Source organism: Sorghum bicolor, chromosome 10 (genome assembly GCF_000003195.3).
Source record: "Sorghum bicolor cultivar BTx623 chromosome 10, Sorghum_bicolor_NCBIv3, whole genome shotgun sequence".
Lineage (NCBI taxonomy): Eukaryota > Viridiplantae > Streptophyta > Magnoliopsida > Poales > Poaceae > Sorghum > Sorghum bicolor.
This window is the reverse complement of record NC_012879.2, coordinates 53,851,218-53,877,380: the sequence shown is the minus strand read 5'-3', so window position 1 is coordinate 53,877,380 and position 26,163 is coordinate 53,851,218. Positions and strand designations below refer to the sequence as shown.

Below are 26,163 nucleotides of genomic sequence, written 5' to 3'. Positions count from 1 at the left end.
AAAGCCACTTGTGACCCTAATACGTCTCCGGAGCTCGACCACTGGTAGGTACTCAACTAGAAGCTCCGCATGGATGAACTGCGCCTATAGGTGGTAGTTCCGCCCTCTCTCTTCCCCTGTCACAAGAGTAATCTCTCACCTGAGTCATGAATAGTCGCCGTGGTCAACCTCCAGATGTCAAGAACCTCTCCAGTGACTTCACTGTTTCATGAGTCCGTTTGGTATCGTCCTTATTGAGTTTGGAGCTCAAAATCGTCATTGAAGGGACCATGATGTTTTGGGGGTTGTGAATCACGATTTCTAAAAACAAAACTTGACATCTAATTCTACTTATCAGAAAACTATTGCAAAAGAGTTATACGACCTAAGTAAGCAATGTAAATGCAGAAACTTAAGTGTGATAGAGATGGAAACTCCCATTGACAATGGTGACTTTTTCTGAGGTACCTAGAAGCTCACGCTTTCTTCCCCTAGTCCTTGTTGGAGCCCCTTGGCCAAGCTCCTGACTGGGAAACTACGTGGAGTCCGTGGGCCTTCTCCACACGCAAGTGCATCTTTGCTAGGCCTTCTCTTCCAGATTGCGCCCACCATCTTCACTATCTTGTTTCCGGCCAAAACACCACAGGTCACACATTCTATATGTGATACACGCTTGGCGACCTCTCCACACGTCGGAGGGCATCATAGGACTACAAGCCCCTAGTGTATAAGCAATGGTGCGCACAATCACCAGGTAACAAGAGGTATGCAAATCTCATCATACACTAAGCCTAAGTCTAGAGCAAAGTGCCAGTGCAGTGGTCTAACTAACTGAAGCACTTTGCAAAGGCACTATGCTAATCACCTAATATTTCCTTAAGCATTTTTGGTGGCTAGATCACTTGGGTGAGTACCTCAACACTTCTACAACTTTAGCACACTCCGAACACTCAAAAGAGCCAGCTGTGGAGGTATATATATATATATATATATATATCCCCAAAGGGCAAATATAGTTGTTGGGCTCTGTCTGCACTTTTGTAGAGAGCACCAGAAATTCTGGTGACCCTATAAGAAAAATGGCACCTATGCTCTAGGGCCATAATTGATTTTGGTGGTTCATTGATAACATGATCAAATGGACTAATATTGTTTGCTAGTATACGATAAAAAGTTTAGTTAGATGCAAGGATGTATTGGACTTAGGCAACATGAATATATAGTGATCAAAACCTCAAACAAGACATTAAAAGCTTTGTTGAAGGCCCTAGAAGACTTGCAAGAAAAAGGGGCCTTGGAGAAATAGCTCAGTAACAGTCGACAACGACTAGTCCAACATCTAGTACACATGGCGGATTTCTCTGACGGGGTTATAAAAAATTCCGGTGCCACTATAGGAACTGTAGTTTAGCCACAACATCTAGTTTGAGTGTGTGGGGGCTATATATAACCCCAATCGACCATTTGAATGGTGAGTTTATTAATTTGCTATAAAACTAAAAACCTTGAGACTCTAATTCTGACTATAATAATAATTAATAAAAAAGAGCTCAACTAAACAACTTCGGTGTGCCAACGGCTCTCGAACCACATATATTTCTAGAGCTAGGAATCCTTCACACTCCAAATGTTTTCTAGAGCTCTGGCAAAGGGAGCCTCCGCAATAGGTAAACCCACCATGTACACGAGGCCGATATAAGAGGTTGCTTTATTTGCTAATGCAACAACTAAGGAAATCTATGTTAGGAAGTAATGTATCCAATGAGCTGTACAACAAGTACGTACAAAAAGGAAAATGTCTCTAACAATATAGCCAGCAAAGGGATGGTTCTGAACTATCCTGGCTCGCACTTTATTTTCTTGGATGGATGCATGCCAGCAAACAATATCAGCAAGGATGTACTGATGAATTCCCCCTCAATACTACTGTATAATGCTTTCTCGTGTAATCTGGCGTGCTCAGGGACATGCGCAAAAAAACAGGCCGCGCACAGCAACAGGTTCCCCTTTTGTCGTATATACTTTCTGCATGGGAAAAAAATTGTGTGGACTCTGGGCTTATTCCGTGGTGGATGAGCCCCCTCCCGGATGCACGACGCGTGGCGGCGCTTCTAATCTGACGAGCAGCGTTCCCTTGGCTCCCTCGGTAGCTCGTAGACACATTCAAGGTCGGCTGGCTCTTCCAAGGCTCTGGCTCCTACACATATATAGGATCTAATCTAAATTTTTCTAATAGATCGTGCCGTCATCACCGTCAGCAGTTGCACGCTGCAGAGTAACATGTGCAGCAGTTGCACGCCGTCGTTATTTTGTGATCTAAACTTCTCTAATAGATAGTGCGTGCCATCATCACGCTGCAAAGTAACCTGCTGTGTATAGGCAGTTGCATGCTGCCGCTGCCGTGCATGCAGTTCCGCACACGCCGCCGCTGCTTGCAAGCAGTTGCATGCCGTCGTCTCCACAGTGCACGTAGTTGCACACGGCGCCGTCGTCGCCACCGTGCAGCAGCACTTCGATGAATTAATCAACCTTGATGGCCGGCGTTGGAGATCAAGAAGGCATCACAACTGCCAACTTCATTAGCATGCATGACGAGGATGCGGTGCCCAGGTGGACACGCCCTGCTCTTAGACTATGTTCGACAACCTACTGCTGTCCTACATGGCACTATGTAAAAAGTGATATCACAGACACGCATTACGGTATCACAAAATTAATGCGCGTATGTAATCTCGTATCACAGCTAGACCCGCTGCTATTGCCGCCGCCGCTACCGTCGAGCTGCTGCGTGCGGCCTTCACGGCGGGCATCCAGGTAAGCTTGGGCGTGTCGACGATTTGGACCACCTGCTCCGGCGTGCTTGGTCCAGCGCCGAGTTCGCCGCCCCCACCCCGGCGCTGGCATGCCTGGCTCGGCGGTGCTCCTCCCCCGGGCCGGCCGGCGGCCCCCTACGGATGCTGTGCGCCTCTTCCGACGGCGACGTCTTCTGGGAGGAGCCAGACGACGGCTCCGGGAGCGACTTCGAGGACGACGGCCCGGAGCAGAGGAGAGCCTTGCGTTCCCCTTCCTCCTCGCCGTCCTCAAGGCTCGAGGCGGCGCGGCAGCAAGAACAGGACCTCCAGAGATGGTCGGGCCGGGGCTGAGCTCGCTCGACTCCAGCGTCCCGCCCCGGTGGCCTTGTGAGGGCTAGGGCGCTGCAGAGGCCGCAACGTGTGCTGCCCCGCACCGTGGTGGTGTGGGTAGCCATGTTGGCGGTGCGTCATCGATGCCATGGTGGTGTGGGTGGCGTTGCCTCGCCCGTTCACCGGCTCTCTGCACTCGGAAGGGGGCGCTTGGCGAAAGCCTGGTCTTCGGCCGACGATGACGACGCTTCTAGCGCCGTTCCCCTTCTTGGAGGCATCTGTCGCTGCGCCTCCTTTCCGACCGGCGTCGAACTTCTAGGTGAAAGCCTTGCCCGTATGGGCCGGCAATGGCGGCGCTTCCTGCGTCGCTTCTCTTCTTGAAGGCGTTGTCGCTGAAGTTCTTTTACGCGTGGCCTGCTGCCCGCGCGGCCCCTCGGGCGTCGTGCCGAGCCTTTTCATGCCTCTTGCTGCTCTCCTCTTAGGTTTGCTGGCTAGTGTTTGTTGTAGCTGCAGTTGTGCTCTTTCCGGTGGATGCTTTGCCACCGAGGTGTTTCCGGCGGATGCTTTGCCGCTGAGGTGCGTTGCTTTGCCACCAAGGATGCATCTCCGGCAGGTGGGTCGTTGAGGTTGCTGAGGTGGGAATGGATGCTTGGCCGTCGGTTGGTTGCTTTGCCACTGACGACGCGTCTCCGGCTGGGTTGGTCGTCGAGGTTGCTGAGGTGGAGACGGATGCTTGGCCGTCGGTTGGTTCGCTTTGCCACTGAGGACGTGTCTCCGGCTGGGTTGGTCGTTGAGGTTGCAGAGGTGGGGACGGATGCATGACCGTCAGTTGCCCCTTATTTGCGGCTCCGAACACTGCTGGCTACCTAGGTGTTGGGTTTTCTTCTTGTTTTTGGCTTAGCTGTTGGGGGCTGTTGGGGTTGTTATTAGGTGGAGGATGAGAGGATCCCCCTCATGTTTCTTGCTTTTGTTTGTGTTCTGGGTTTCAATGGTAATCCTTGGATTACTTGCGAACTCTTTGTATCGGTTACCTGCCGTTTCTTTCGGCTCTTCTTCTTAATGAAAAACACGTGAAGTCGTGATCTAAAAAAATATACAACTGTACAAGATGGCACTAGCACAGTATCTCCAAGCAATGTTCTGTACTGTATATCATCGTATTAAAATATAATATAATTAATAACTAAAGAAAATAAAACATCTGATTTTTGTCGTGGAATTAATTCCTAAAGTAGCTCCAGCGCATTCCTAGCTCAATATCTATCGTCATTGGTAGTATATGGTATATCTTTAAGATATATATAAATATAAATAGATAATACTACTAAGGAAAGGTAAATTTGCCTGATATATCTACACAAGCAAAGGTCCTACTCCTACCGTAGCAAAATTAATGGAGGCAGCAGGCGGGGGAAGAACGACGACGATGGAGACGGTGTGCGTGACCGGCGCGGGCGGGTTCGTGGCCTCGTGGCTCGTCGAGCGCCTCCTCGCCGCTGGCCGATACATGGTCCACGGCACCGTCCGCGATCCCGGTAACTTGTTGATAGACACACTGCGGCACGGCACCGTCCTGAGTTCTTCTTCTTATTCTTCTCGTGAGGAGCTAGTAGAGAGGCTGAGCGAGAGTGTAGATGACGATCTATCGATTCGTGTGTGCAGGCGACGCCAAGAACGCGCACCTGCTGGCGCTGGACGGCGCCGCGGAGCGGCTGCGCCTGTTCAAGGCCGACCTGCTCGACTCCGGCAGCGTGGCGGCGGCCGTCGCAGGCTGCGACGGCGTCTTCCACGTCGCCTGCCCTGTCCCCGACTATGCCCTCACTGACCCCGAGGCACCACCACTCGCGCGCCCTAGCTTTCTCTCCCCTCTGCGTCGATCGACAAATGCGTGCCCTTTTCCATTCGTGCGATCTCCATCAGAGACAGACAGACAGTCACCGTACTCACGTCTCCATATGTTGTTGTTGCTGCTGCTGCTGCAGGTCGAGCTTGTGGCTCCTGCCGTGACGGGCACCATGAACGTCCTCAGGGCGTGCTCCGAGGCCGAGGTCAAGAGGGTCGTCGTGGTGTCGTCTCTCTCGGCTGTGATGATAAAGCCTGAGTGGGACGAGTGCAAGGTCATGGACGAAGGTTGCTGGTCTGACGTCGGCCACTGCAGAACCACTGAGGTCACAAAAACCAACTTGAACCCTTTTGCATGCGTGCCCTCTGGGAAATTTGATATTAATAATGTGTTATCCATGTTTCATCTATATGTATAGTTGGATTGATCGTAGCACTTGGATGACCAACATATATGAGCTGATCGAACTTAGGGCATGTTTGGTTCAAGGTTCTGGGATTCTTCATTTGGGAAAAAAATTTGGTCCCAACCGAAATGGACGAATTTTGGGAAAAATTTGGTTCAATTTCGGACTCTATTCGTGAGATTTCGAGATTTGAAGCATAAAATCCGTTTTGGACCTGATCAAAATGGACGAAATTTGCCAAAATTTGGACTGTCTCGGTCGAATCCCTGATCCTTGGTTTGGTTCTCCACCAACTAAGACTGAGTTCGTTGGGCGGGTACATGGGAAACACGGGAATAGGGGACCTGTCTCCATGAATCCGACAAGGACTGGATTTTTTCCGTTTCAATTCATGTACGGAATAAATTGGTCTCATCCCTGTCTCCAAATAGGAGAATACGCTCCACGAGGAATAGACGATCAGGACCCATTGCCATCTCTACCACCAAACACATGCCACGTTGGTAGTAGCGCCACCGCAGACGTTCCAAAGAAAATAGACGCCGCAGTTGTGGCGAGAATTGATACGTAAATGAGTAGAAAATCTTGTGGCACATCACAACTAACTTGTGAATCGAATAGACTTACTTTTGTAGCAGCCGTTTGTGTGGTGTGGTGTGGCAAAGTGCGGTCCGAAAACAGGCCCTTAATCCCTCTCTATCAAACAAACCCTTACGCGTGGCACACACACGCATGTTTTATTAACTCAATTTCTTTTTGTTGCGTCTATATAGTAAGTCGTAACCAAAGCTATTTATCTTCTTTGACATAATGACACATAGTTTTCCTATGTGTTCGCAAAAAGAAACCTTCGTACAGAAAAGTACATATAATCACTGGATGTCGACTATTGAGTGACAGAGTGATAGGGATGCTGCTTAGCTAGATCGATTTTGGTTAAAACCTTTGTAGGGAAAAGTGCATATACTCATTGATGTCGACTGTCAACAAGTGACAATGATAGGGATGTTGCTTGTGCTTAATTTGATGCTAGCTAGATCGATTTTGTTAGTTAAACCTAGTGCTGCTGCTACTGCTATTAAACTATTCTACTGTAATGTGTGACTTCAGCTAGAGAATCAGAGACAAATATTCACTTGCATTAATTGTGCCTAACCAACTACTCCAACGGGCCAGCTGCATTATAGGTCCTTCAGACAACAAGAATGCGTATGATTCTGATTGGAAGGGTTCTTAACCTTTTCCTTTTAATACCTGCAAAACATGTGATTTTTGACCCACATTCTAATTTTTGTTCTCTCCCAATTTCACTCTTCCAGAACTGGTATTGCCTTTCCAAGACACTGGCAGAGATGGAGGCATTTGAATACGCCAAGAGAACTGGGGTCGATGTGGTTTCAGTCTGCCCATCCCTGGTAATCGGGCCCTTGCTGCAACCCACACTGAACGCGAGCAGTGCGGTCGTTGTTGATTTCCTCAAAGGTCTTACTATTATTTTCTTTCCTCTGATGAATTCTTACCCAATTTGTAGCACATCTTGTTGGCTTTGAGACCTGATGTGGTTTGTGTTATCTTGTACAGGAGATCGCTTGGTGAAAATGAAACTCAGACACTTTGTGGATGTTCGCGATGTCGCTGATGCTCTTCTCCTAGTGTATGAGACCCCAGAGGCATCTGGGAGGTATATCTGCAATTCGCACGCAAGGCTGGTATCTGATGTCATAAAGCTACTTAAGAGCTGGTACCCGACTTATCAATATGCCACCAAGTAAGCTTGTTCTTGATTATCAGCAATCATGTTACTTCTTCTGAACTCCGATCATACTAGATATATTTTTTTTAGAATTACATAGTACAACGTAGACGTCTACAACACGCACGCACACTCACCCATATATAAATATGTCTAAACTCAGTTTTGTTTAGTTCTGATTATTAGTATCCAAATATATGTGCTAAAAACTAGTAAATGTTGCACATGACGTCAAGGTAATTGTGGTACTTTTGATTATTATTAGTATCCAAGTGTACTTAGAATGCCATACTAGTGTTATTTACTGCTTGCAAAGGCGTCGCCCATTATGCTATAAATTTTGTGTTGTGCGTTGTGAATATATTAATCCTAAGAGCATGGAGTCTTATATCAAACTACAAATTGTAAAAACGGGCATATAATAAGGATATTATTATGTGGCCTCTCATGGAGAAGGGCTCTTAGAATGTCATAATAGTGACAGTACGTGTGTTTTTTTTTAGGAAACATAATAGTGACAGTGGTCCTCTGTACCTTATGCTCTGTTTGCTCATGCTGTTCCATTGAACTTCTGATTTGTTTTGGGGCATGGTGAATTTTGAAATGGCATGGTCACTGCAATCTGATGTACTGCATATATTTTGTTCCCCAACCAATGGCAGGTTCGTCCAAGTGAACCACGAGCCCCCATTCAGTTCCAAGAAGTTGCAGGCGCTTGGCTGGAAATTCAGGCCGTTCGAGGAGACCCTCAGGGACAGCGTTGAATCCTTCAAAGCGGCAGGTGTCTTGGATTGAGGAAACACTACTTCCCTGTTGCATTTGGAAATCAAAGTCGTTTCCTCATGCAGTACATCATCGTCTTGATCGACAATTGGGATGAGTAATGTAATCATCAAAATGGATCAAAGTTTGTTCATGTAATAGGCGGCATTTGGCAATAACATTAATAAGTATATGAAATTTACATGAAGGTATTATGTTATTGTTGGTCTTTAATTTGAATATCATGAATCGAGGGGGTCATGCACTACTATAGACTCATCATCACCGCTGACTGTGTTTTGACGGTGATCATCTTCATCATCGCCAACTTAGAACCAACGGTAAAAATTGATTAAAATATTGAGAAAAAGTACCCACACCCTGTTGGAATATTTGGCTGTTGGTACTGGAAATTCTAGTGTGTTACATATATGATGCTTTGCTTCTCACGGTAGTTAGTTGCGGCTCCGTAGGATATTCTCTAGGCTGTTGTATTCTTGTGTTGTAAGCTAGAAGGGATAGAGATGAGGTAGATTAACTTATTAGATGTAAGCACCACACTAGGTGCTCTTCCTAGCTATTTTAATATGGAGCAGTGAGCCTCAGAAGACATTACATAGCAACCATTCGCACATGGTAATCAGAGCTAGGTTGGTCCACAAACTTCTCGATGGCATCCTCCTCTGCACCTACTGCATCGCTCTCATTGATCGAGTGCCCAGTCACCAAGAGACTAGCCAAGAACAACTTTCCTCTCTGGAAAGCGCAAGTCATGCACTTCCTCAACGTCGACACGGTGGTGCCGCCGAAGGAGGTTCCCAAGTCAGCTGACCGAGCTCGTCCCCCAACCCTGACTATGATGCGTGGGTTGCCAAGGACTACCAGATCTTGAACTATCTACTCTCCTCTGTGTCCACAGACATCATGGTGCAAGTGTCCAGGTGCACCACTGCCGCCGAGATCTAGGATATGACGACGTCCCAATCTCGTGGCCGTGTGATCAATACGTGTATGGCCTTGGCCACTACACAAAAGGGATCATCTTCCATCGCAAAGTTCTTCGGCAAGATGAAATCTCTTGTACATATGATATGTTGGCCACCAACAAGAAGGTGGAAGATGAAGAAATTGCATCCTACATCCTCGCCGGACTTGACATGGATTCCAATCATGTTGTCTCCGCCATGGCAGCACGTGTGGAATCACCGTCCCCGGGCTTTACACCCCAACTGGTGAGTTGGGAGCAGAAGATGCATCTGCTACATGGTGGCTCTGGTTCCTCAGCTAATGTGGCCACACATGGTGGTCGTGGGGGCTTCAATCGTGACGGTGGTCGTAGAGGTGGCCGCAGCCATGGTCGCGGCAATAGCGGCAGTGGTGGCCTTCCTGAGCAGAACTCCAACGTCAATCGCCCCACTTGATAGCTCTTGGCAAATAGGGCCATACCGTGCTACCAACACTGCTACAAGAGTTTTGATGCTTCCTTCACTGGACCACCAGAGCCATGATCTACATTGATTGCTATGACCTCCTACAACATAGACACCAACTGGTACACCGACATAAGTGCTACTGACCACATCACCGGTGAACTAAAAAATCTCACTACGAGGGACATGTACCATGGCACCGATCAGGTGCACACCACCAACAGCGTAGGTATGAGAATCAGTTAAATTGGTCAAAGTTTTGTTCCTACCCCAAAACATAACCTTGTTCTAAAAAATGTCCTTTACATTCTCAAAGCTAGCAAAAAATCTTGCCTTTGTTCGTAGTCTTACATCCGATAATCATGCTTTTATTGAATATCATCCTGATTATTTTGTGATTAAGGACCATGCAATGAAGAAAATGCTCCTTATAGGGAACTGTGAAGGCAACCTCTATCCATTGAAGTCTAGGTCTTCCTCAAATAAAGTGATGTATGGCGCCATCAAGTCTCCATCGTCTAGGTGGCATAGCCATCTCAGTTAGCCTTCATTTGCAATAGTCCAACAAGTTCTTCACATGAACCATATTCCTTTTATTTATGAGTTGAATAAAGAGATTGTATATGATGCTTGTCAAAAAGGCAAGAGTCACCACCTGGACCTATCCCAGATCTACAAGTGTTTCATCTAGTCCTCTAGAACTTGTTTTTTTCTAATGTATGGGTTCTAGCACCTACTTCTTTAGGCAAGAATAGTTATTATGTGAGCTTCATTGATGACTTTAGCAGATTCACATGGGTTTATTTGTTGCACCATAAGTCTGATGTTTTCCAAAAGTTTCATGAGTTCCAAAATATGGTAGAACGTCAATTTGATAGAAAAATCATCAATTCCAAAATGATTGGGGATGAGAGTATCAAAAGTTGAACGCGTTTTTCCAATGCATTGGCATCTCTCATCATGTTTTGTGCCCTTATGTGCATCAACATAATGGCTCGATCGGCCAAGTGCAAACACTGCCATATTGTTGAAGTAGGCTTATCGCTTCTTGCTTATGCCTCTATGCCTCTTAAGTTTTGGGATGAGTTGTTCATCACTACTACTTATCTCATAAACTAACTCCCCGGCAAAGTCATCAATGGCCAAACACCTTTAGAGTGCCTCCTTCATAAAAACTAGACTACTATTCTCTCCAAACCTTTGGCCATGCATGTTGGCCTAATCTAAAGCCCTACAATAATTCTCACAAGTAGGGATGAAAATGGTACGGATATTTTTCGACCGTATTCGAGACTGAATTCGTTTAAAGGGGTTCAGATTTGTCTATATCTGAGTCCGAATATTCAATATCCGACACCGTATCCGTATCCGAATACTTAAATCGTATATTTATGATGTCGACATCCAATCGTATCTTATCTGACATGATTGACATTATTCATATTTGAATCCGAATTTGACCAGAAATATGAAAACAAATATGATATCGATGATATCCGTCCGTATCTGATCTGTTTTCATCCCTACTCACAAGCTCCAATTTCATTACAAGCAATGCGTGCTTTCAGGATGTAGCAACATGTGCAAAGGTTTCAAGTGTCTGGATGTCGGTGAGGGCCGTGTCTACATATATCGTGATGTAGTTTTTATGAGGATGTCCATCCCTTTGCTCAACTTCATCCTAATAATGTTGATGCACGTCCTAGATCTAAAATTCTCCTCCTTCTATTTACCCTGCTCAATCCTAGTTCTAGGGATGACGATTCTTCTAATCCATTTGATAATGATTCCTACGCACTAACCATTTGGATGAGCATGCAGGTTCTAGAGAAAATTTGGCTTCTAATGATCCAACTCCAATGGGGGTCATTTTATGCACCCACAACACTTTCCTTTTTTGGCAAGGATAGATGCTGACTTCGATGTTGATCCTCCTGCAACTTCTATTTCACTGTTGCCTAGATCTTCATTGGATCAGCCGCCAACCGTGTCTGCACCCATGACTCTCAGATCAGCAGCTAACCACGTCTGCACCCACGACTCCTCTGTCAACACCCTGCTTTACCTCTCCATATATGCCCCTAGCCTAAGTCCTTGCCACTGGGTTCTAAAGATAGGGGGATAGGGTGCTAGTGAATCCTCCTCAACATCGGTGCATGGATCTTCTACGCATGGTGCACCGGGTTCTCAGGTGGACAAATCTTCTACATCTCCACACTGAATGAGCCGGGACCGTCTATGCATCCTAGTTTTGTTCTACCTATTGTGTTTTCACCCCAACAACGACCTACTACTCGCTTGCAACAAGGTATTCAAAAACCCAAAGTGTACAGTGATGGTATAATTCACTATAGTTAGCTAGCTACCACTTTTGAAGGTCCTTCTAATTTGCAAAGTGCATTAGCTGATAAGAACTGGAAGCATGCGATGGACCTTGAGTTTGATGCTTTACACGAAAATAAAACTTGGTATCTTGTACCACCACTAAAAGGGAAGAATGTAATAGATTGCAAGTGGGTCTTTAAGATTAAGAGAAGGTTAGATGGGAAGATTGATAGGTATAAGGCACGACTAGTGGCTAAGGGGTTTAAGTAACGATATCACATAGATTATGAAGACACTTTTAGTCTAGTTGTTAAGTCAGCTACAATTCAACTAGTGCTTTCACTTGTTGTGTCAAGAAACTGGTGCTAAAGGCAATTTGATGTGCAAAGTGCTTTCTTGCATGGTTTTCTTGAAGAAGTGTATATGAGGCAACCTCTAGGATATGAGGACAAAACCAAGCGACACTATATGTGCAAACTTGTTAAAGCCCTCTATATGGTCTGAAACAAGCTCCCCGAGCTTGGTACTCATGTCTATGCCATAAGCTTTAGTCTCGGCTTTTGTTCCTTCCAAGGCTGACACTTCTCTCTTCTTCTATCAAAAGGGAAATCATGCTATATTCATGCTTGTTTATGTTGATAATATTATTGTGGCTGGCTCTTCACAGGAAGCAATTGATGCTCTACTCCATGATCTAAAATAAGAATTTGCTATCGAAGATCTAGGGGAGTTGCATGACTTTCTACGAATTCAAGTTCGTACAAAGAAAGGTGAATTGTTGTTGACACAAGAAAGGTATGCCTGGTAGACTTATGAGAGTCAATATGCAACTTTGTAAACTTGTGAAGACACCACTTGAAAGGTCCTAATATGGCTAGAGGGGGGTGAATAGCCTATTTAAGAATTCTACAAAAACACTAGAGCAAGAGGTTAGTAAATAACAAAGCGAAGCTTTTTGCTCTAGCTCTAAAGGGGTGTTTGCAAGCCACCTACCCAACAATTCTAGTTGCTATGATCACTATGCACACAAGAGCTAAGTCTCTACTTACACTAGATAGCTACCTAAAGTTTCTAAACAAGAAGTAAGCTACTCTAGTTTGCAAGAAAGTAAGAGAGAGTGTTTTAACTTTATACCACCGAGTAGAGGGGATGAACCAATCACAATATTATGAAGTCCAATCACCGGGAGAAATCCAATCAACAAATACAATGGGACACAAGATTTTTCTCCCGAGGTTCACGTGCTTGCCGGCACGCTACGTCCCCGTTGTGTCGACCAACACTTGGTGGTTCGGTGGCTAAGAGGTGTAGCACGAACCTCGTCCTCACTAGGACACCACAAGAACCTACCCACAAGTGAGGTAACTCAATGACACGAGCAATCCACTAGAGTTACCTTTCGGCTCTCCGCCGGGGAAGGCACAAGACCCCTCACAATCACCGGGAGATGGCCACGAACAGTCACCAACTCGTGCCAAAGCTCCTCCGCTGCTCCAAGCCGTCTAGGTGGCGGCAACCACCAAGAGTAACAAGAAAACCGCAGCCAAATCGATCCCCAAGTGCCACTAGATGCAATCACTCAAGCAAATGCACTTGGAATCACTCCCAATCTCACAAAGATGTTTAATCTATGAAGGAGATGAGTGAGAGGTGTTTGCTTAGGCTCACAAGGATGTCTAGTAGTCAAGAATGCCAAGAGAGTGAGCCCCAAGCCGGCCAAACACGTATTTATAACCCCTCAAACAAATAGAGTCGTTGGCTCTTTCACTGGGCGAAATACGGGGTCACCGGACACTCTTAAAGGGGCACCGGACGCTCAACACCAGTGTACGTCAGCCACGCGTCGTCTTTTGAAACGCTCGTGTCAGAGTCTAACGGTCACCTGCAGTGCACCGGACGCTGAGCAGGTTGGCACCGGACGCGTCCGGTGCACACCGGACTCATGCGCAGAGAGCTCCGCAAACTCGCAGGGTCACCGGACGCAAGCCACCGGACGCACCCTTAGCGTCCGGTGCTCACCGGACCCATGCGCAGAGAGGGTCGCAAAACGCCCGCACACCGGACGCGCACCCCCGGACGCTCAACCTAGCGTCTGGTGCCTATTGTCTGGTGCCTTACCCTAACTGGGCCAGGCACTGTCTGCACACCGGACGCTCAGACACAGCGTCCGGTGCCTCTGAGCCAGCGTCCGGTGAGTGTTCCTCAGCGAGAAACACTCCCGCGACTTCTCCAATTTTCCCACCGGCGCAATAGAAAATATGCACTTCATTTTCTCGAAGTGTGCTAACACCACAAAGTGTGTTAGCATTTTCACAATCATTTTCTTTGAAGGAGTTAAGTTAGCTCACTAGGTTCTAAATGCATGCACATGAACAATGACACCTAGTGGCACTTGATAACCGCTTAGCCAAAGAATTCCCCTCTTTATAGTACGGCTAACTATCCTAAATGTGATCACACCCTCTATGGTGTCTTGATCACCAAAACCAAAACCCTAAGCAATACCTTTGCCTTGATCTCCATAGGGTTTTGTTTTTCTCTTTCTTCTTTTCCAAGTTGAGCACTTGATCATCTTGTGGTCATCACCATCATCACCATGATCATCTCTTGCTCCATCACTTGGCATGTACCAACCTCATTAAGTCTACACACACTTAGTATAGAGGTTAGTACTAGGGTTTCATCAATTATCCAAAACCAAACTAGGGCTTTCACCACTTAGTACTATAGAAAAGTTGTCAGCTACTAGTGGAACTCAATTGGGGAAAAAAGATTCTACCAGGTATAGGAGTATTGTGGGAGCACTCCAATACTTGACTTCGACAAGGCCAGGTTTGTCCTTCATCGGCCTTGATCTCAGGATTAGAAGATCTAACTCCATGCTTGTGAATGTTTTTAGATGTAGACTGGGCTGGCTGTCTGGATAACAAACGTTCTATATATAGGTGGCTTTGTTGTTTTCCTTGGCTATAACCTTGTGTCGTGGTGCGCTAGGAAACAAGCAATGGTTTTCAGATCGAGTACAAAAGCTGAGTATAAGTCTTTGGCCAATGCTACTATTGAGGTATTGTGGATACAGAAACTACTTGATGAATTAGATATCTCACATCCTTAGGCAGCATGTCTATGGTGTAACAATATTGGCGCCAAGTACCTTTCAGCTAACTCTATGTTTTATGCTTGCACTAAGCATACAAAAATTGACTTTCATTTTGTGCGTGAGCAAGTTGCAACAAAGCGCCTGGATATCAGTTCAATTAGTACCACTTATCAGATTGCAAATGGCTCTACTAAAACACTTCCCGAGAAACAGATGGTGATGTTCACAAACAATCTTAACTTATCAGATGAGTTGGGATTGACGGGGGTGCTGGAATATCTAGCTGTTGGTACTGGAAATTCCAGTGTGTTAGGTAGATGATGATTTGCTTCTCATGGCAGTTAATTGTGGCCCATAGGATATTCTCTAGGTTGTTGTATTCTTGTGTTGTAAGCTAGATGAGATAGAGATGGTGCAGATTAACTTATTGTATAAGATGTAAGCGGCACACTAAGGGTTCTTCCTAGCTATATTAATATGGAGCCATGAGTTTGAGAAGGTATCACGTTACAACCATGCGCACACACACTACTGTCGGGCACTGCCCATGTATTGGATGGAAGCACAAGACGCCTAAAATCAATGTGTGCATGTTTGGTTGAGCTCGTACTGGAGCTGCCTAGCGCACACGGTGCTGTGCCATGGTACGAGCTCTAAACTTTTAGGTCAAAACTATAACTAAGTATGAAAACACATCAGATCAATAATGCCTCTCTTATATTTTAATATGTTTTCCTTTGTCCATATCAGAGTAGATAATACCGAAATAGATATTGCCTGTTGTAGAATTTTAAAACCTGGCCTTGGATTTTGTTTAAAGATGTACATTTGGCCCGTTAAATTTGGCCCGGTCCGTGGCACGGCCCGGTCCGGTGCTTGCGGGCCACGGGCGGCACGGCCCGTTGCCGGACCGGGCCATGGGCCGTCGCATCAACCTGCGGCATGGGACTGGTCCAGCCCGGTGGAGAAGGCGGCCCGGTGGCGGCCCGGTGGAGAAAGCGGCCCGATGGCTGCTTCTTTCATATGCTGTGATTTGTGAAAAAAAATTGACCTTTGTTAATAAAAACTGGTAAATTGAGACATGATATGCTTGTCGGGCTGTGGGCCGGCCCGAGGTACCGGGCTAAACGGGCGGCACGGCCCGGGAAAATGGCCCACGGACCGGACCATGGGCCGCACCCTCGGCCCGCAGCACAGTGGTGGCCCGGCCCGGTCGGCCCGTGGCCCGCCCCATGCCGTGCCGGCCCGGTCCGTTGTACATCTATAATTTTGCTGGCACAACCCAAACACAAGCATTTGATTTTAGGCGTCTTGTGCTTCCATCCAATGCGGGCGACAGGTTGGCTGTAGACTTTGTAAAGTGGACCTGTTTGGTATGGTTTATCCCAACTTCACAAAGCTACTTTTAGCTTCTTTTACCAAACAGGCTCTCATGAAATAGCTTCTAAGTTATTTGCAGCTTCTGGCACATGCACATTTTCTCAGGTGAAGCTACGTGAAACTGAAAATACTAGCTTTTTTCGGTTCTCTCTACTATCTTTCCTAAGAAGCTGATTTATCAGATATTTAAAACATTTTTAGCTTCACTGATCAAGTTGCTTTATATAACCAAACTAAAAAACCACTTCACTTGTGCAATTGAGCTGTACCAAATAGACCCAAACTCTATCACCGTGTGCATCATGGCTCACAAAGTACTGTATGCACATAGGATCCCATCGAGTTCTCTGCCCAACCAGTGTGATATATACATATCCTGGTAGTTCAGGAATCAGGACGTCACCTAGCGCCAAATTGTCAACATCCACAATTTGCACGAGGTTAATAGGAGTATCTCCCAATCGGCCAGCCGTAAATTTAATAACAGCCCGTAGGTCGTCGTGATCGGTACCAATGGAAGTCGCAGCAGGGAGGACGAGGCCGGGGACGGCGGTGTGCGTGACCGGCGCGGGAGGCTTCGTGGCCTCGTGGCTCGTCGAGCGCCTCCTCGCCGGCGGCCGGTACGTGGTCCATGGCACCGTCCGTGATCCGGGTACGAAATCGATCACTCACTGCTTGTCTTCTTGCTCCTGGTGAGCTGCCTTGTTCGTGCTCGTGCGAACATTTGGCTGATCGTCCTGTGCTGTGCGTGGCGAGCACCGAGCAGGCGACGCCAAGAACGCGCACCTGGCGGCGATGGACGGCGCCGCGGCCCGGCTGCGCCTGTTCAGGGCCGACTTGCTGGACTACGGCAGCGTGGCGGCGGCCGTCGCCGGCTGCGACGGCGTCTTCCACGTCGCGTCCCCAGTCCCCAGCACCTACCCAATCGGTGACCCCGAGGCACCACAGCTCAGCTCAGCTCAGATCGCCCTTCCGGCTGCTGCCCTGTTTCTTCCCTCGGCTGCTTCCTCATGCGTCTGTTCAATCTTTGTTGCTGCAGGTAGAGCTGCTGGCTCCGGCCGTGACGGGCACCATGAACGTCCTCAAGGCGAGCTCCGAGGCCAAGGTCAAGAGGGTCGTCGTGGTGTCGTCGGTGGCCGCCGTGATGGTGAACCCTGGCTGGCCCCAGGACGAGGTCATGGACGAAGCTTGTTGGTCTGATGTCGAATTCTGCAGAACCAATCAGGTGACAGCAAAAGCTTCCCCTCCTCTCCTCAACTCGAGGAAATTCGATGATTTGCACCAGGTGTTTCGCTCGTATTAAGGCCCTGTTTGGTTCCACCAACTAAATTTTTTAGCTAGCTAAACTTTAGTCACAGCTAAAGTTCCAAACACATTGACTAAAAGAAGCTAAAATAGTTTAGTTGCATTAGTTACCCAAGAGTAGCTGAAATAATTTTAGCTAAAGTTAGCAAGAGGAACCAAAACAGGCCCATAGAGTAGTACTACTTAGGATCGATTGTAAACAGCCAATTAGATTTATGTTGATCATTAATCCTCTCCTTCTGGCCAAAGTCCAAACAGCCATATGGCCAAATTGGCCATTGCTGTCTGCAACAGTACTAGTGGATAGCGATGCTGTCAAGTCGTATTAGCTTTAGCTTTGCATAGTTCGTACCCAATTATATGACAAAAAAAAAACACATTTGTCTCCTGTCGTTCGTTCCTCTGCCAGAACTGGTATTGTCTCTCCAAGACACTAGCAGAGACGGAGGCATTTGATTACGCCAAGAGAACGGGACTAGATGTGGTGTCAGTCTGCCCATCCCTGGTGATCGGGCCCTTGCGGCAGTCGACAGTGAACGCAAGCAGCTCCATCATAGTCGATTGCTTGAAAGGTAGGACTGAATATTAATAAGCAGCTCCATCAGTGTGCTCTCCAGGTCTGAAACTCTCAACTGAAATATTAGCCGCTTTGAGCACATCCGCTCTTCTGCAGGAGATCATGAGGTGAAACTGAAGCTGAGGAACTTCGTGGATGTTCGCGACGTCGCCAATGCTCTGCTCCTGGTGTACGAGACTCCGGAGGCGTCTGGACGCTACATCTGCGATGCAAATGCAAGGCAGGTGTCTGATGTCATAGCGCTGCTGAAGAACTGGTACCCTGCCTACAATCATGCCACCAAGTAAGCACAAACATACAGCAAGGTTATTATCTTATTATAGGCTTGTACTCGTAATCAAGCTATAATGACGATAGAAATCGCAAGCTGCTAGTACATAGGTCGGATTCTGATAGTAAGGAAAATGCATGGCAGGCTCGTGCAAGTGAGCGATGAACCTTTGTTCAGCTCCAAGAAGCTGGAGGCGCTGGGCTGGAAATTCAGGACGTTCGAGGAGACCCTCAGGGACAGCGTTGAATCCTTCACGGCGGCAGGTGTCCTGGATTGAACAAACAGTTGCCCTGTTCCGTATAACTTTCGCATTTTGAAAATCAAAGTTCTTGTCTTGTGCAACATCCCAACTTCCTTGACTTGAGAACTCAGACGGGTATATAATGTAATAAATAAACAAACAAAAGGGAAAAAGTTTTGTCGTATATTATGGCGCCATAGTTACTTTACGGTGTTTTAATTTCTAAATTTAATATTCCCTCTATTCCAAATCATACGATGTTTTGTCTTTGCTAGATACATACTTTTTGCTATGCACTTAGATTGTCTAGTTTAGATACATAGTAAAACCAATTTGAAAGGAGGGAGTATCTTACTTTTGGAGCATAAGAAATGGTGGCTCTGAGCTAAAAGACATGAAACACGACACTCACAAACACAAAAATACATGTCATCTTGTCTTACTATCACTAATTAGAGGTTTCAATGAAGCCTTCATGTTAATTTTCATTAGATGCACTACAAAGCAAAAATAAATCCTAAAAGTTCTAACGATGATTAGAAAAATTTAGCCTTGAATTTTATAGACTCTAATAACCATCAATAATAACCATTAGATCCATTGTACTTTATAAAAATTATCAATCATATTGTTATGAAAGATAATTTACAATAACCCCTAAATTTTATAATTTACCCAACTCTGCTATGAAAGTTAATTTAAAATACTCATCTAGATTTGCTTCTAAATAACCCACAATTACCCTTATCTAAATGATAATTCTAAATAACTGTTATCCAAATCACCCACCTCTTCCACTTTGAAATATAATTTAAAATAACCCCCTAATATTTGTTTTATAAATTACCCTTCTCTACCATTATGAAATTTAATGTGAAGTAAAATATTTAATTTGTATCTAATTTATTCATCCCGGACACTATAATGTAGAAACAAAAATATACTTCAATCTACATGTGAATACTAATACCATCTATTATGAAAAAATAATTTATTCTATAATGTAAGCTCTAAACATTTCTTAATTACAAACTTCTACAATTGTTAAAAGTAAGCATAATTATATGTTCCACCTCGTAGACCAATTTATATTTGTATAGTAGGATAAATATTTATTTTAATAATTTATCAAGCGTGTGAAAATATTCCCTTAACAAAACACATAGCAAACACATAAAGGCATATTAATACTCTATGATAATAAATATTTGAAGTTATTTTTAAAAAGTAAGTTTGTATATTTTGATTGAAACATTCTCGTGTTAATTAATATAACTAATTTAATTTTAAACATACTATATTTATAAAATAATACAACTATAATGTTGTGATATAACAAATTCAAAATATTGAGCATTGTGATGCAAGCGGAAACAACTGTTTACACCATTTTAATAACTAAAAGGGTAGCCTCGGACCTCAACCTTTTCAAAAATAAAAATGAAATTGAAGAGAAGATACAATAAGCAAATAAAAAATTGCAACAACTAAAAGTTCAAACTTAAATATATTTTCATGATGTCACATAAAGTGACGCAATAATATGTTTAGGTTTTAAATATTTATATATCGTGCTAGAGAAAGGAAAGATAAATCTTACAAATTCTAACTATAGGTCTCACTGGAGCCTCCAACTAAGGGTTTGTTTGGACTGCTCTGTTCCAACCTTTATAGCTCCACTTTAAAATTATCCAGCTAAACAAGTCTGGCTCTAGAAATTCTACTCTAAGAAAAAGGTAGAGTTTTAGGTCAACACCACGTTTTTCATGAAGCATCTCAAGAGGTACTCTAGAAAAAGTGTTACCCATCACTGTCATCCATTACATAAACTCAAGCGTACCGGTTCATTGTTTGTTTTCGTCTCTGGCACTCGTTCCCCTCCCCCGTGAGAGAGAGCACACGCACAGCCAGGGAGCCGCGCCACCCACATCCTGGCCGTCGACGACCATCCTCTGCCGGTGGTGATTGGCCAGAGGAGGTAGATTCGGTCCTCCTCAACCTCGCCCACCCCTTTCTTGCTCCATTCCCACAGGCCACGGCGGACCTCCATTGGTGCTTGTCCCATCTCTGGGGGCTCTACCCAGCGTGGGTGGGGGCATGGCGGCCTCCCTATTCAGCGCATGCGAGGGTGTCATGGTCGCTCTGTGTGACGCGGGTGGGGGCACAACGGCCTCTCTGCCCGGTGTGGGTGGGGGCGTGGCCTCCCAACCGGCGTTTAGGCCAGCGTCGTGGCTTGGAGCACATTAAAAAGGTGACTGGAGCACACACTCACACTCTTTTCCTAAATATAAATAGACATAAGCAAAAGCTATGTACCTAAAAGATTAGAATGACTTATAATTTTTGAACAGAGGGAGTAATAACTAATGCTTATTATATCTTCTAAGATTTAGAACATGTGAGAGCATAGATGGATGGACTAGTCCTTATTAAAGCACATACCCACACTCTTTTTCTAAAATATAATCTCTCTTCTTGATTTGAAATCTAGATTGACCATCCTATGTACTGAGTTTATATTACTTTAGTCTTTTTCTTCTTCTAAAACTGATTTGTTTTGGGTTTTAAAAATTAGGCTATGATTTTTTAAAGAAAAATAGGCTACAATACATGTAGGCATGCATCTTGACAGCTTGCACGTGAGAATATATGAAGCAAAGATTGATGTGGGCCGTAGTAGCATGGGCCGACAGTGGACTGAGCATGGGAGACGTGGTTGTGTAAGAGAAATTTTGTTTTGACGCTAGGCCCGGATCTGGAGTGGATAACGTACTCGACTAGACCTAAACATCGGATCTATTTCACTATTTGAGTCACGCACGGAAATAAAGCAACCAAAACTGCTGAACTCCAACAGCGAAGACAAAAACAGAGCTGTGCTGTCGAGCTCCGGCACGCCCCCCTCCCCGCTGAGCTCCGGCCCACCCCCTCCCTGCCGAGCTCCGCCGCTGAGCGTCGGCACGCCTCCTCGCCGCTGAGTGCCGGCACGCCCCTCCCCGCCAAGCGCTAGCATGCCCCCTCCCCGGCGAGCTCCACCACCGAGCACCAGCCCGTCCCTCCCCGCCGAGCTCCGCCATCGAGCGCTGGCCCGTCCCCTCCCCACCAAGCGTCGAGCCACCGGCGGGCGGATCTTGCCGACGCCGCGGTCCTGCCTCGACGTCGTCGTCCGCAGCCGCCGGACCTCCGCGCGCTCCCACTGTTGTAGTTTGGGTGGAAGAAGAGGAACGAGAGGGAGGAGGACCCAGCGTCGGAGATTTACGTTGTGCACAGAGGTGACACATATTTATCTTTTGCTTGGCCTTGTATGCAGAATGCATGTTGCGTTTGCGTGAGCGTGATTTGAGAACACAAAACACGGTAGAAGACAGATTTTGCGTTTAGGTAGTGCTTTGCCTACTCCGTTGGAGATACTCTAAGACTGTATCCAATAGCACAACCCAAATGCAAAATAGCTCGGTGGGATTCGGCGCTTTTTGAGAAAATGAAGTGTATATTTTCTATTGCGCCGGTGGAAAAATTAGAGAAGTCGCGGGAGTGTTTCTTAGCCACTGAGGCACCGGACGCTGAGTCTGTGCGTCCGGTGTAGTCAGTGCCTGGCCCAGCTAGGGAAAGGCACCGGACGCCAGGCACCGGACGCAGGCTTGTGCATCCGGTGGCACGTGTCCGGTGTGAGGTCCGTTTGTTTTCCTCCCTGGGTTTGAGTCCGGTGCTCAGCTTCCGGTGCCCTGCGCGTTTTGCAGACCTCCCTGAGTTTAGGACCGGTGTGCACCGGACGCGTCCGGTGGCAACTTGCTCAGCGTCCGGTGCCTTGCAGGTTACCGTTAGACTTCGACGCTAAGTTTCCAAAAGGTGACACATGGCTGTTTCTGGAGCACCGGACGCAGGGATTGAGCGTCCGGTGACCCCGTGTTTCGTCCAGTGAAAAGAGCCAACGGCTCTATTTGCTTGAGGGGCTTATAAATAGTTGTTCGCCGGCTTGGGGCTCACTCTCTTGGCATTCTAGCATACTTGACTTCCTTGTGAGCCTAAGCAAACACCTCCCACTCATCTCCTTCATAGATTATTCATCTTTGTGAGATTGGGAGTGATTCCAAGTGCATTTGCTTGAGTGATTGCATCTAGTGGCACTTGGGGATCGATTTGGCTGCGGTTTTCTTATTACTCTTAGTGGTTGCCGCCACCTAGACAGTTTGGAGCAGCGGAGGAGGATTGGCACGAGTTGGTGATTGTTCGTGGCCATCTCCGGCGATTGTGAGGGGTTTGTGCCTACCTCGGCAGAGAGCCAAAGGCAACATTAGTGGATTGCTCGTGTCATTGAGCTACCTCACTTGTGGGTAGGTTCTTGTGGTGTCCTAGTGAGGACGAGGTTCGTGCTATACCTCTTAGCCACCGAACCACCAAGTGTTGGTCAACACAACGGGGACGTAGCGTGCCGGCAAGCACGTGAACCTCGGGAGAAAAATTGGTGTCTCAATTGTGTTTGATTGACATTCTCCTGATGCTTAATTGTCTATATTGGTGATTGGTTCATCCCCTACAAGGCGGTATAAATATCTCATCCTATCTTTACTTACCGCAAAACTAGTGTAATTAGTTTAGTTGCTTACTTTGCCTTGTGTAGCTTAGTTCACTAGTGTAACTTATAGACTTAGTTTTTATGTGCATAGTGATTGTAGCAACTAGAATTGTTGGATAGGTGGCTTGCAAACACCCCTTTAGAGTTAGAGCAAAAAGCTTCGCTTGTTATTTACTAACCTCTTGCTCTAGTGAGTTTGTAGAATTTTTAAATAGGTTATTCACCCTGAGACTTTTCAACGCTACTGTAGCTCTTCCGCGCAAAGGGGCCGCCGCGTGCTCTCGAGCAGGGATGAGCAGTTGCGCGGGAACGAGCTATCGGCGGATAAGAAGGGACTCACCCGGGGAGCCGTGGGCAGACGAGCAGGGACTCACCGAGATCCGCAGGGGCTTACCGGGGAGTTGATCGTCAGGTCATCGGGGGAGGAGTCCGCTGCGGCACAGACTCACCGGAGAAGAGGAGCTGTGCGAGCAGGGAGCGAGAGCTCGTGCCAGAAGAGCGGGAGGAGCGGCTGCCGTCAGGAGGGCTCGTTCCAGAGGAAGGGATCTTCTCCAGGCTATAGTGAGGAGCTTGGAGCGCCGCCGTTGAGAAGATCTAGGAGCAGCTTGGACTGGGAGTGCTTGTTCGGGAGGAGCAGGCAGCACCAGGTGGAAGAAGAGGAAAAACTGGCCACACCATTTTTGGGTTCTTCTTTTAGGTTGGCTGTTGTTGGAATAGGCAACGTTTTAGGTCCATGACCCTTTTACTGTGGGTGACCCAAACTACGTCTCATATTTAGGTCGTATTATTGGAGATAGCCGTCCCAACAGGCCAACATGCACAGCCGGGTGCCGCAGGAGTGTCAGGCTCTGAACTGGAACCACGGTACACTTGTCAGTGCTCTTAAGCCACGTGCGGCAACACATGACGGCAGGTGCAGCCACCGCGCGCTGAACTGCTGGTATATAGCGCGAGGCCAGCCATGGACATGGACGGCGGCGACGCCGGCAAGACGAGGACGATGAAGACGGTGTGCGTGACGGGCGCCGGGGGCTTCGTCGCCTCGTGGCTCGTGCAGCGCCTCCTATCCAGAGGCGACTACCTCGTGCGTGGCACTGTTGACGACCCGAGTAAGCAACTCCTTCTCTACCGATCTGGCCTGTCGCCTTGATTTGATCGATTCAGAGGCGCCCCGCGCGACCTCAGCCGACAGCCGGTCGATCTCAATTTTCTGCAGTGATTGATCGGATCAGATCAAACAATTTGCGACGCAGGTGATCCCAAGAACGCGCACCTGATGGCGCTGGACGGCGCGGCGGAGCGCCTGCGGCTATTCAAGGCCGATTTGCTGGACCGTGCCAGCGTCGCCGCCGCCGTTGCTGGCTGCGACGGCGTCTTCCACGTCGCCAGCCCCGTCCCGGCCGTCGAGCCCACCAACCCCGATGTAACAGCGAGCGTTTCAAATCTTCATATCCAAAGAAGCTAAGAATAATCGCATATTAATTCTTTCATCTGCTCCGGCCCGATGTTCCTCCACTTCTCATAGGTGGACATCCTGGCTCCGGCGGTGACCGGCACGCAGAACGTGCTCGAGGGTAGCCACGCGGCCAACGTCCGCCGCGTCGTGGTGGTGTCGTCGGTCGCCGCGGTGCTCGCGAACCCCAGCGTCCCCGATGGCGCCATCGTCGACGAAGACTGCTGGTCGGACGAGGACTACTGCAGAGCCACTAAGGTGCAGCACGTGCTAGCTAGCTGCATCACCTATAAGTATATGGCACTCTATACAACATATAATCTTTAGCAGCCATATGACAAATCGCTGGGCTATATATCCTGCTTATGTTGAGCGATGCATGACAGCATGAGTCTCTTAATCTTTGACTCGCCTCTCTGACTATATCTGAGAGTTGGTCACCATGCCTATCAGAACTGGTACTGCGTTTCCAAGACACTGGCCGAACGCGAGGCACTGGCATACAGCGAGAGGACCGGGATGGACGTTGTCACCGTCTGTCCGCCGTGGGTTCTGGGTCCGCTGCTGCAGCCGACGGTGAACGCCACCAGCATGCATCATACCTGAAAGGTCAGTTCGTCGAGATCTAGCTTTGTCTGCATATTTCTGAACATCTACATCTATAATATATTCCAGGCCGGTAGAACACATGCATGGTTACTACGCAGGAGATAACACCTATAAGAAGTGGAGGAACATGGTGGACGTGCGCGACGTCGCAGATGCTCTCGTCCTGACATACGAGACACCGGAGGCGTCTGGCCGGCGGCGATACATCTGTAGCGCGCACGCCATGAAGGTGTCTGAAACGGTCGGCCTCGTCAGCAGCCTGTTCCCAGATCTGAAGCTGCAATACCCCAGGGAGTGAGAACCTGATGGCTCAGTAACTCACAAGATGAGTATGCACGTCAAGCTGAAAATGGCTCTGTAGCAACTCACGATTATTTGCATTGGCGACGACCATTTGCAGGTTTGTTCAGAGGGAAGACGAGAAGGGAGTGAGCTCCAAGAGGCTGCAGGCGCTGGGGTGGAAGTTCAGGGCGGTGGAGGAAACTCTGAGGGACACCATCGACTCGTACAAGGCTGCTGGAATCCTCAACTGATGATGAGTGATGGCGTCATGGAGATTGGACTGAACTGTAATAACAAATTGGAGTGACGTGGAAATTGTGCACGTTTGGTCCTAGCCAAGTCTTACCTTGCCTTGCCCAGCCAGGAACGGAAGATAGTAATGAGTTTTGTTTCCTTTCCTTGATAGTGGGTCCCGCGGGCAACTAATGAGGGATGGTCACAATAAAGTATACTTTTTTTTGACAAAAGTCACAATAAAATATACAAATCACTTTCAAATGTAATTGAGCCATTGAGAGTAAAGAGGGGAGGTTTCACGAAACTCTGCTTGGGAAACGGGTCGATTACTCAGGGTGTTCTGTCATTATTGTGGGTCCTCTCTTGGTTTCTGTGCAAGACAGTATTTTCTTGCTCAAGTAAGCTAGCTAAATAGGCTCTACTCAATGGGCAAGGTTAGGATTGCCTGGCTGAGCAAGGTTAGGCAAGATTAGATCCTCATCCAGTGACGATGCAATGCAAGACGATGCAAT

At 47.1% G+C, this 26,163-nt stretch overlaps 3 protein-coding genes across 4 annotated transcripts; all 3 read left to right on the top strand.

Annotated features, from left to right (window-relative positions):
* Positions 4,495–8,031, top strand: LOC8067666 (cinnamoyl-CoA reductase 1). Its single transcript, XM_021449903.1, has 6 exons — positions 4,495–4,636; positions 4,764–4,933; positions 5,084–5,269; positions 6,670–6,832; positions 6,932–7,118; positions 7,766–8,031. The coding sequence occupies exons 1-6, from the start codon at positions 4,495–4,497 to the stop codon at positions 7,896–7,898; spliced, it is 981 nt and encodes a 326-aa protein (XP_021305578.1). The 3' UTR covers positions 7,899–8,031.
* Positions 16,503–18,697, top strand: LOC110430864 (cinnamoyl-CoA reductase 1-like). Of its 2 annotated transcripts, none has more exons than XM_021448995.1 (6): positions 16,503–16,752; positions 16,867–17,039; positions 17,140–17,325; positions 17,815–17,977; positions 18,079–18,265; positions 18,398–18,697. In XM_021448995.1, the coding sequence occupies exons 1-6, from the start codon at positions 16,614–16,616 to the stop codon at positions 18,528–18,530; spliced, it is 981 nt and encodes a 326-aa protein (XP_021304670.1). In that variant the 5' UTR covers positions 16,503–16,613; the 3' UTR covers positions 18,531–18,697. The 2 variants fall into 2 exon arrangements, with proteins under 2 accessions (XP_021304670.1, XP_021304671.1); XM_021448996.1 differs by having other exon boundaries at positions 16,604–16,752; positions 16,867–17,028.
* LOC8067664 (cinnamoyl-CoA reductase 1) lies at positions 23,926–25,936 on the top strand. Its single transcript, XM_021450448.1, has 6 exons — positions 23,926–24,179; positions 24,324–24,493; positions 24,596–24,781; positions 24,977–25,118; positions 25,210–25,426; positions 25,533–25,936. Exons 1-6 carry the CDS (start codon positions 24,032–24,034, stop codon positions 25,663–25,665), a joined length of 996 nt encoding a protein of 331 aa, XP_021306123.1. The 5' UTR covers positions 23,926–24,031; the 3' UTR covers positions 25,666–25,936.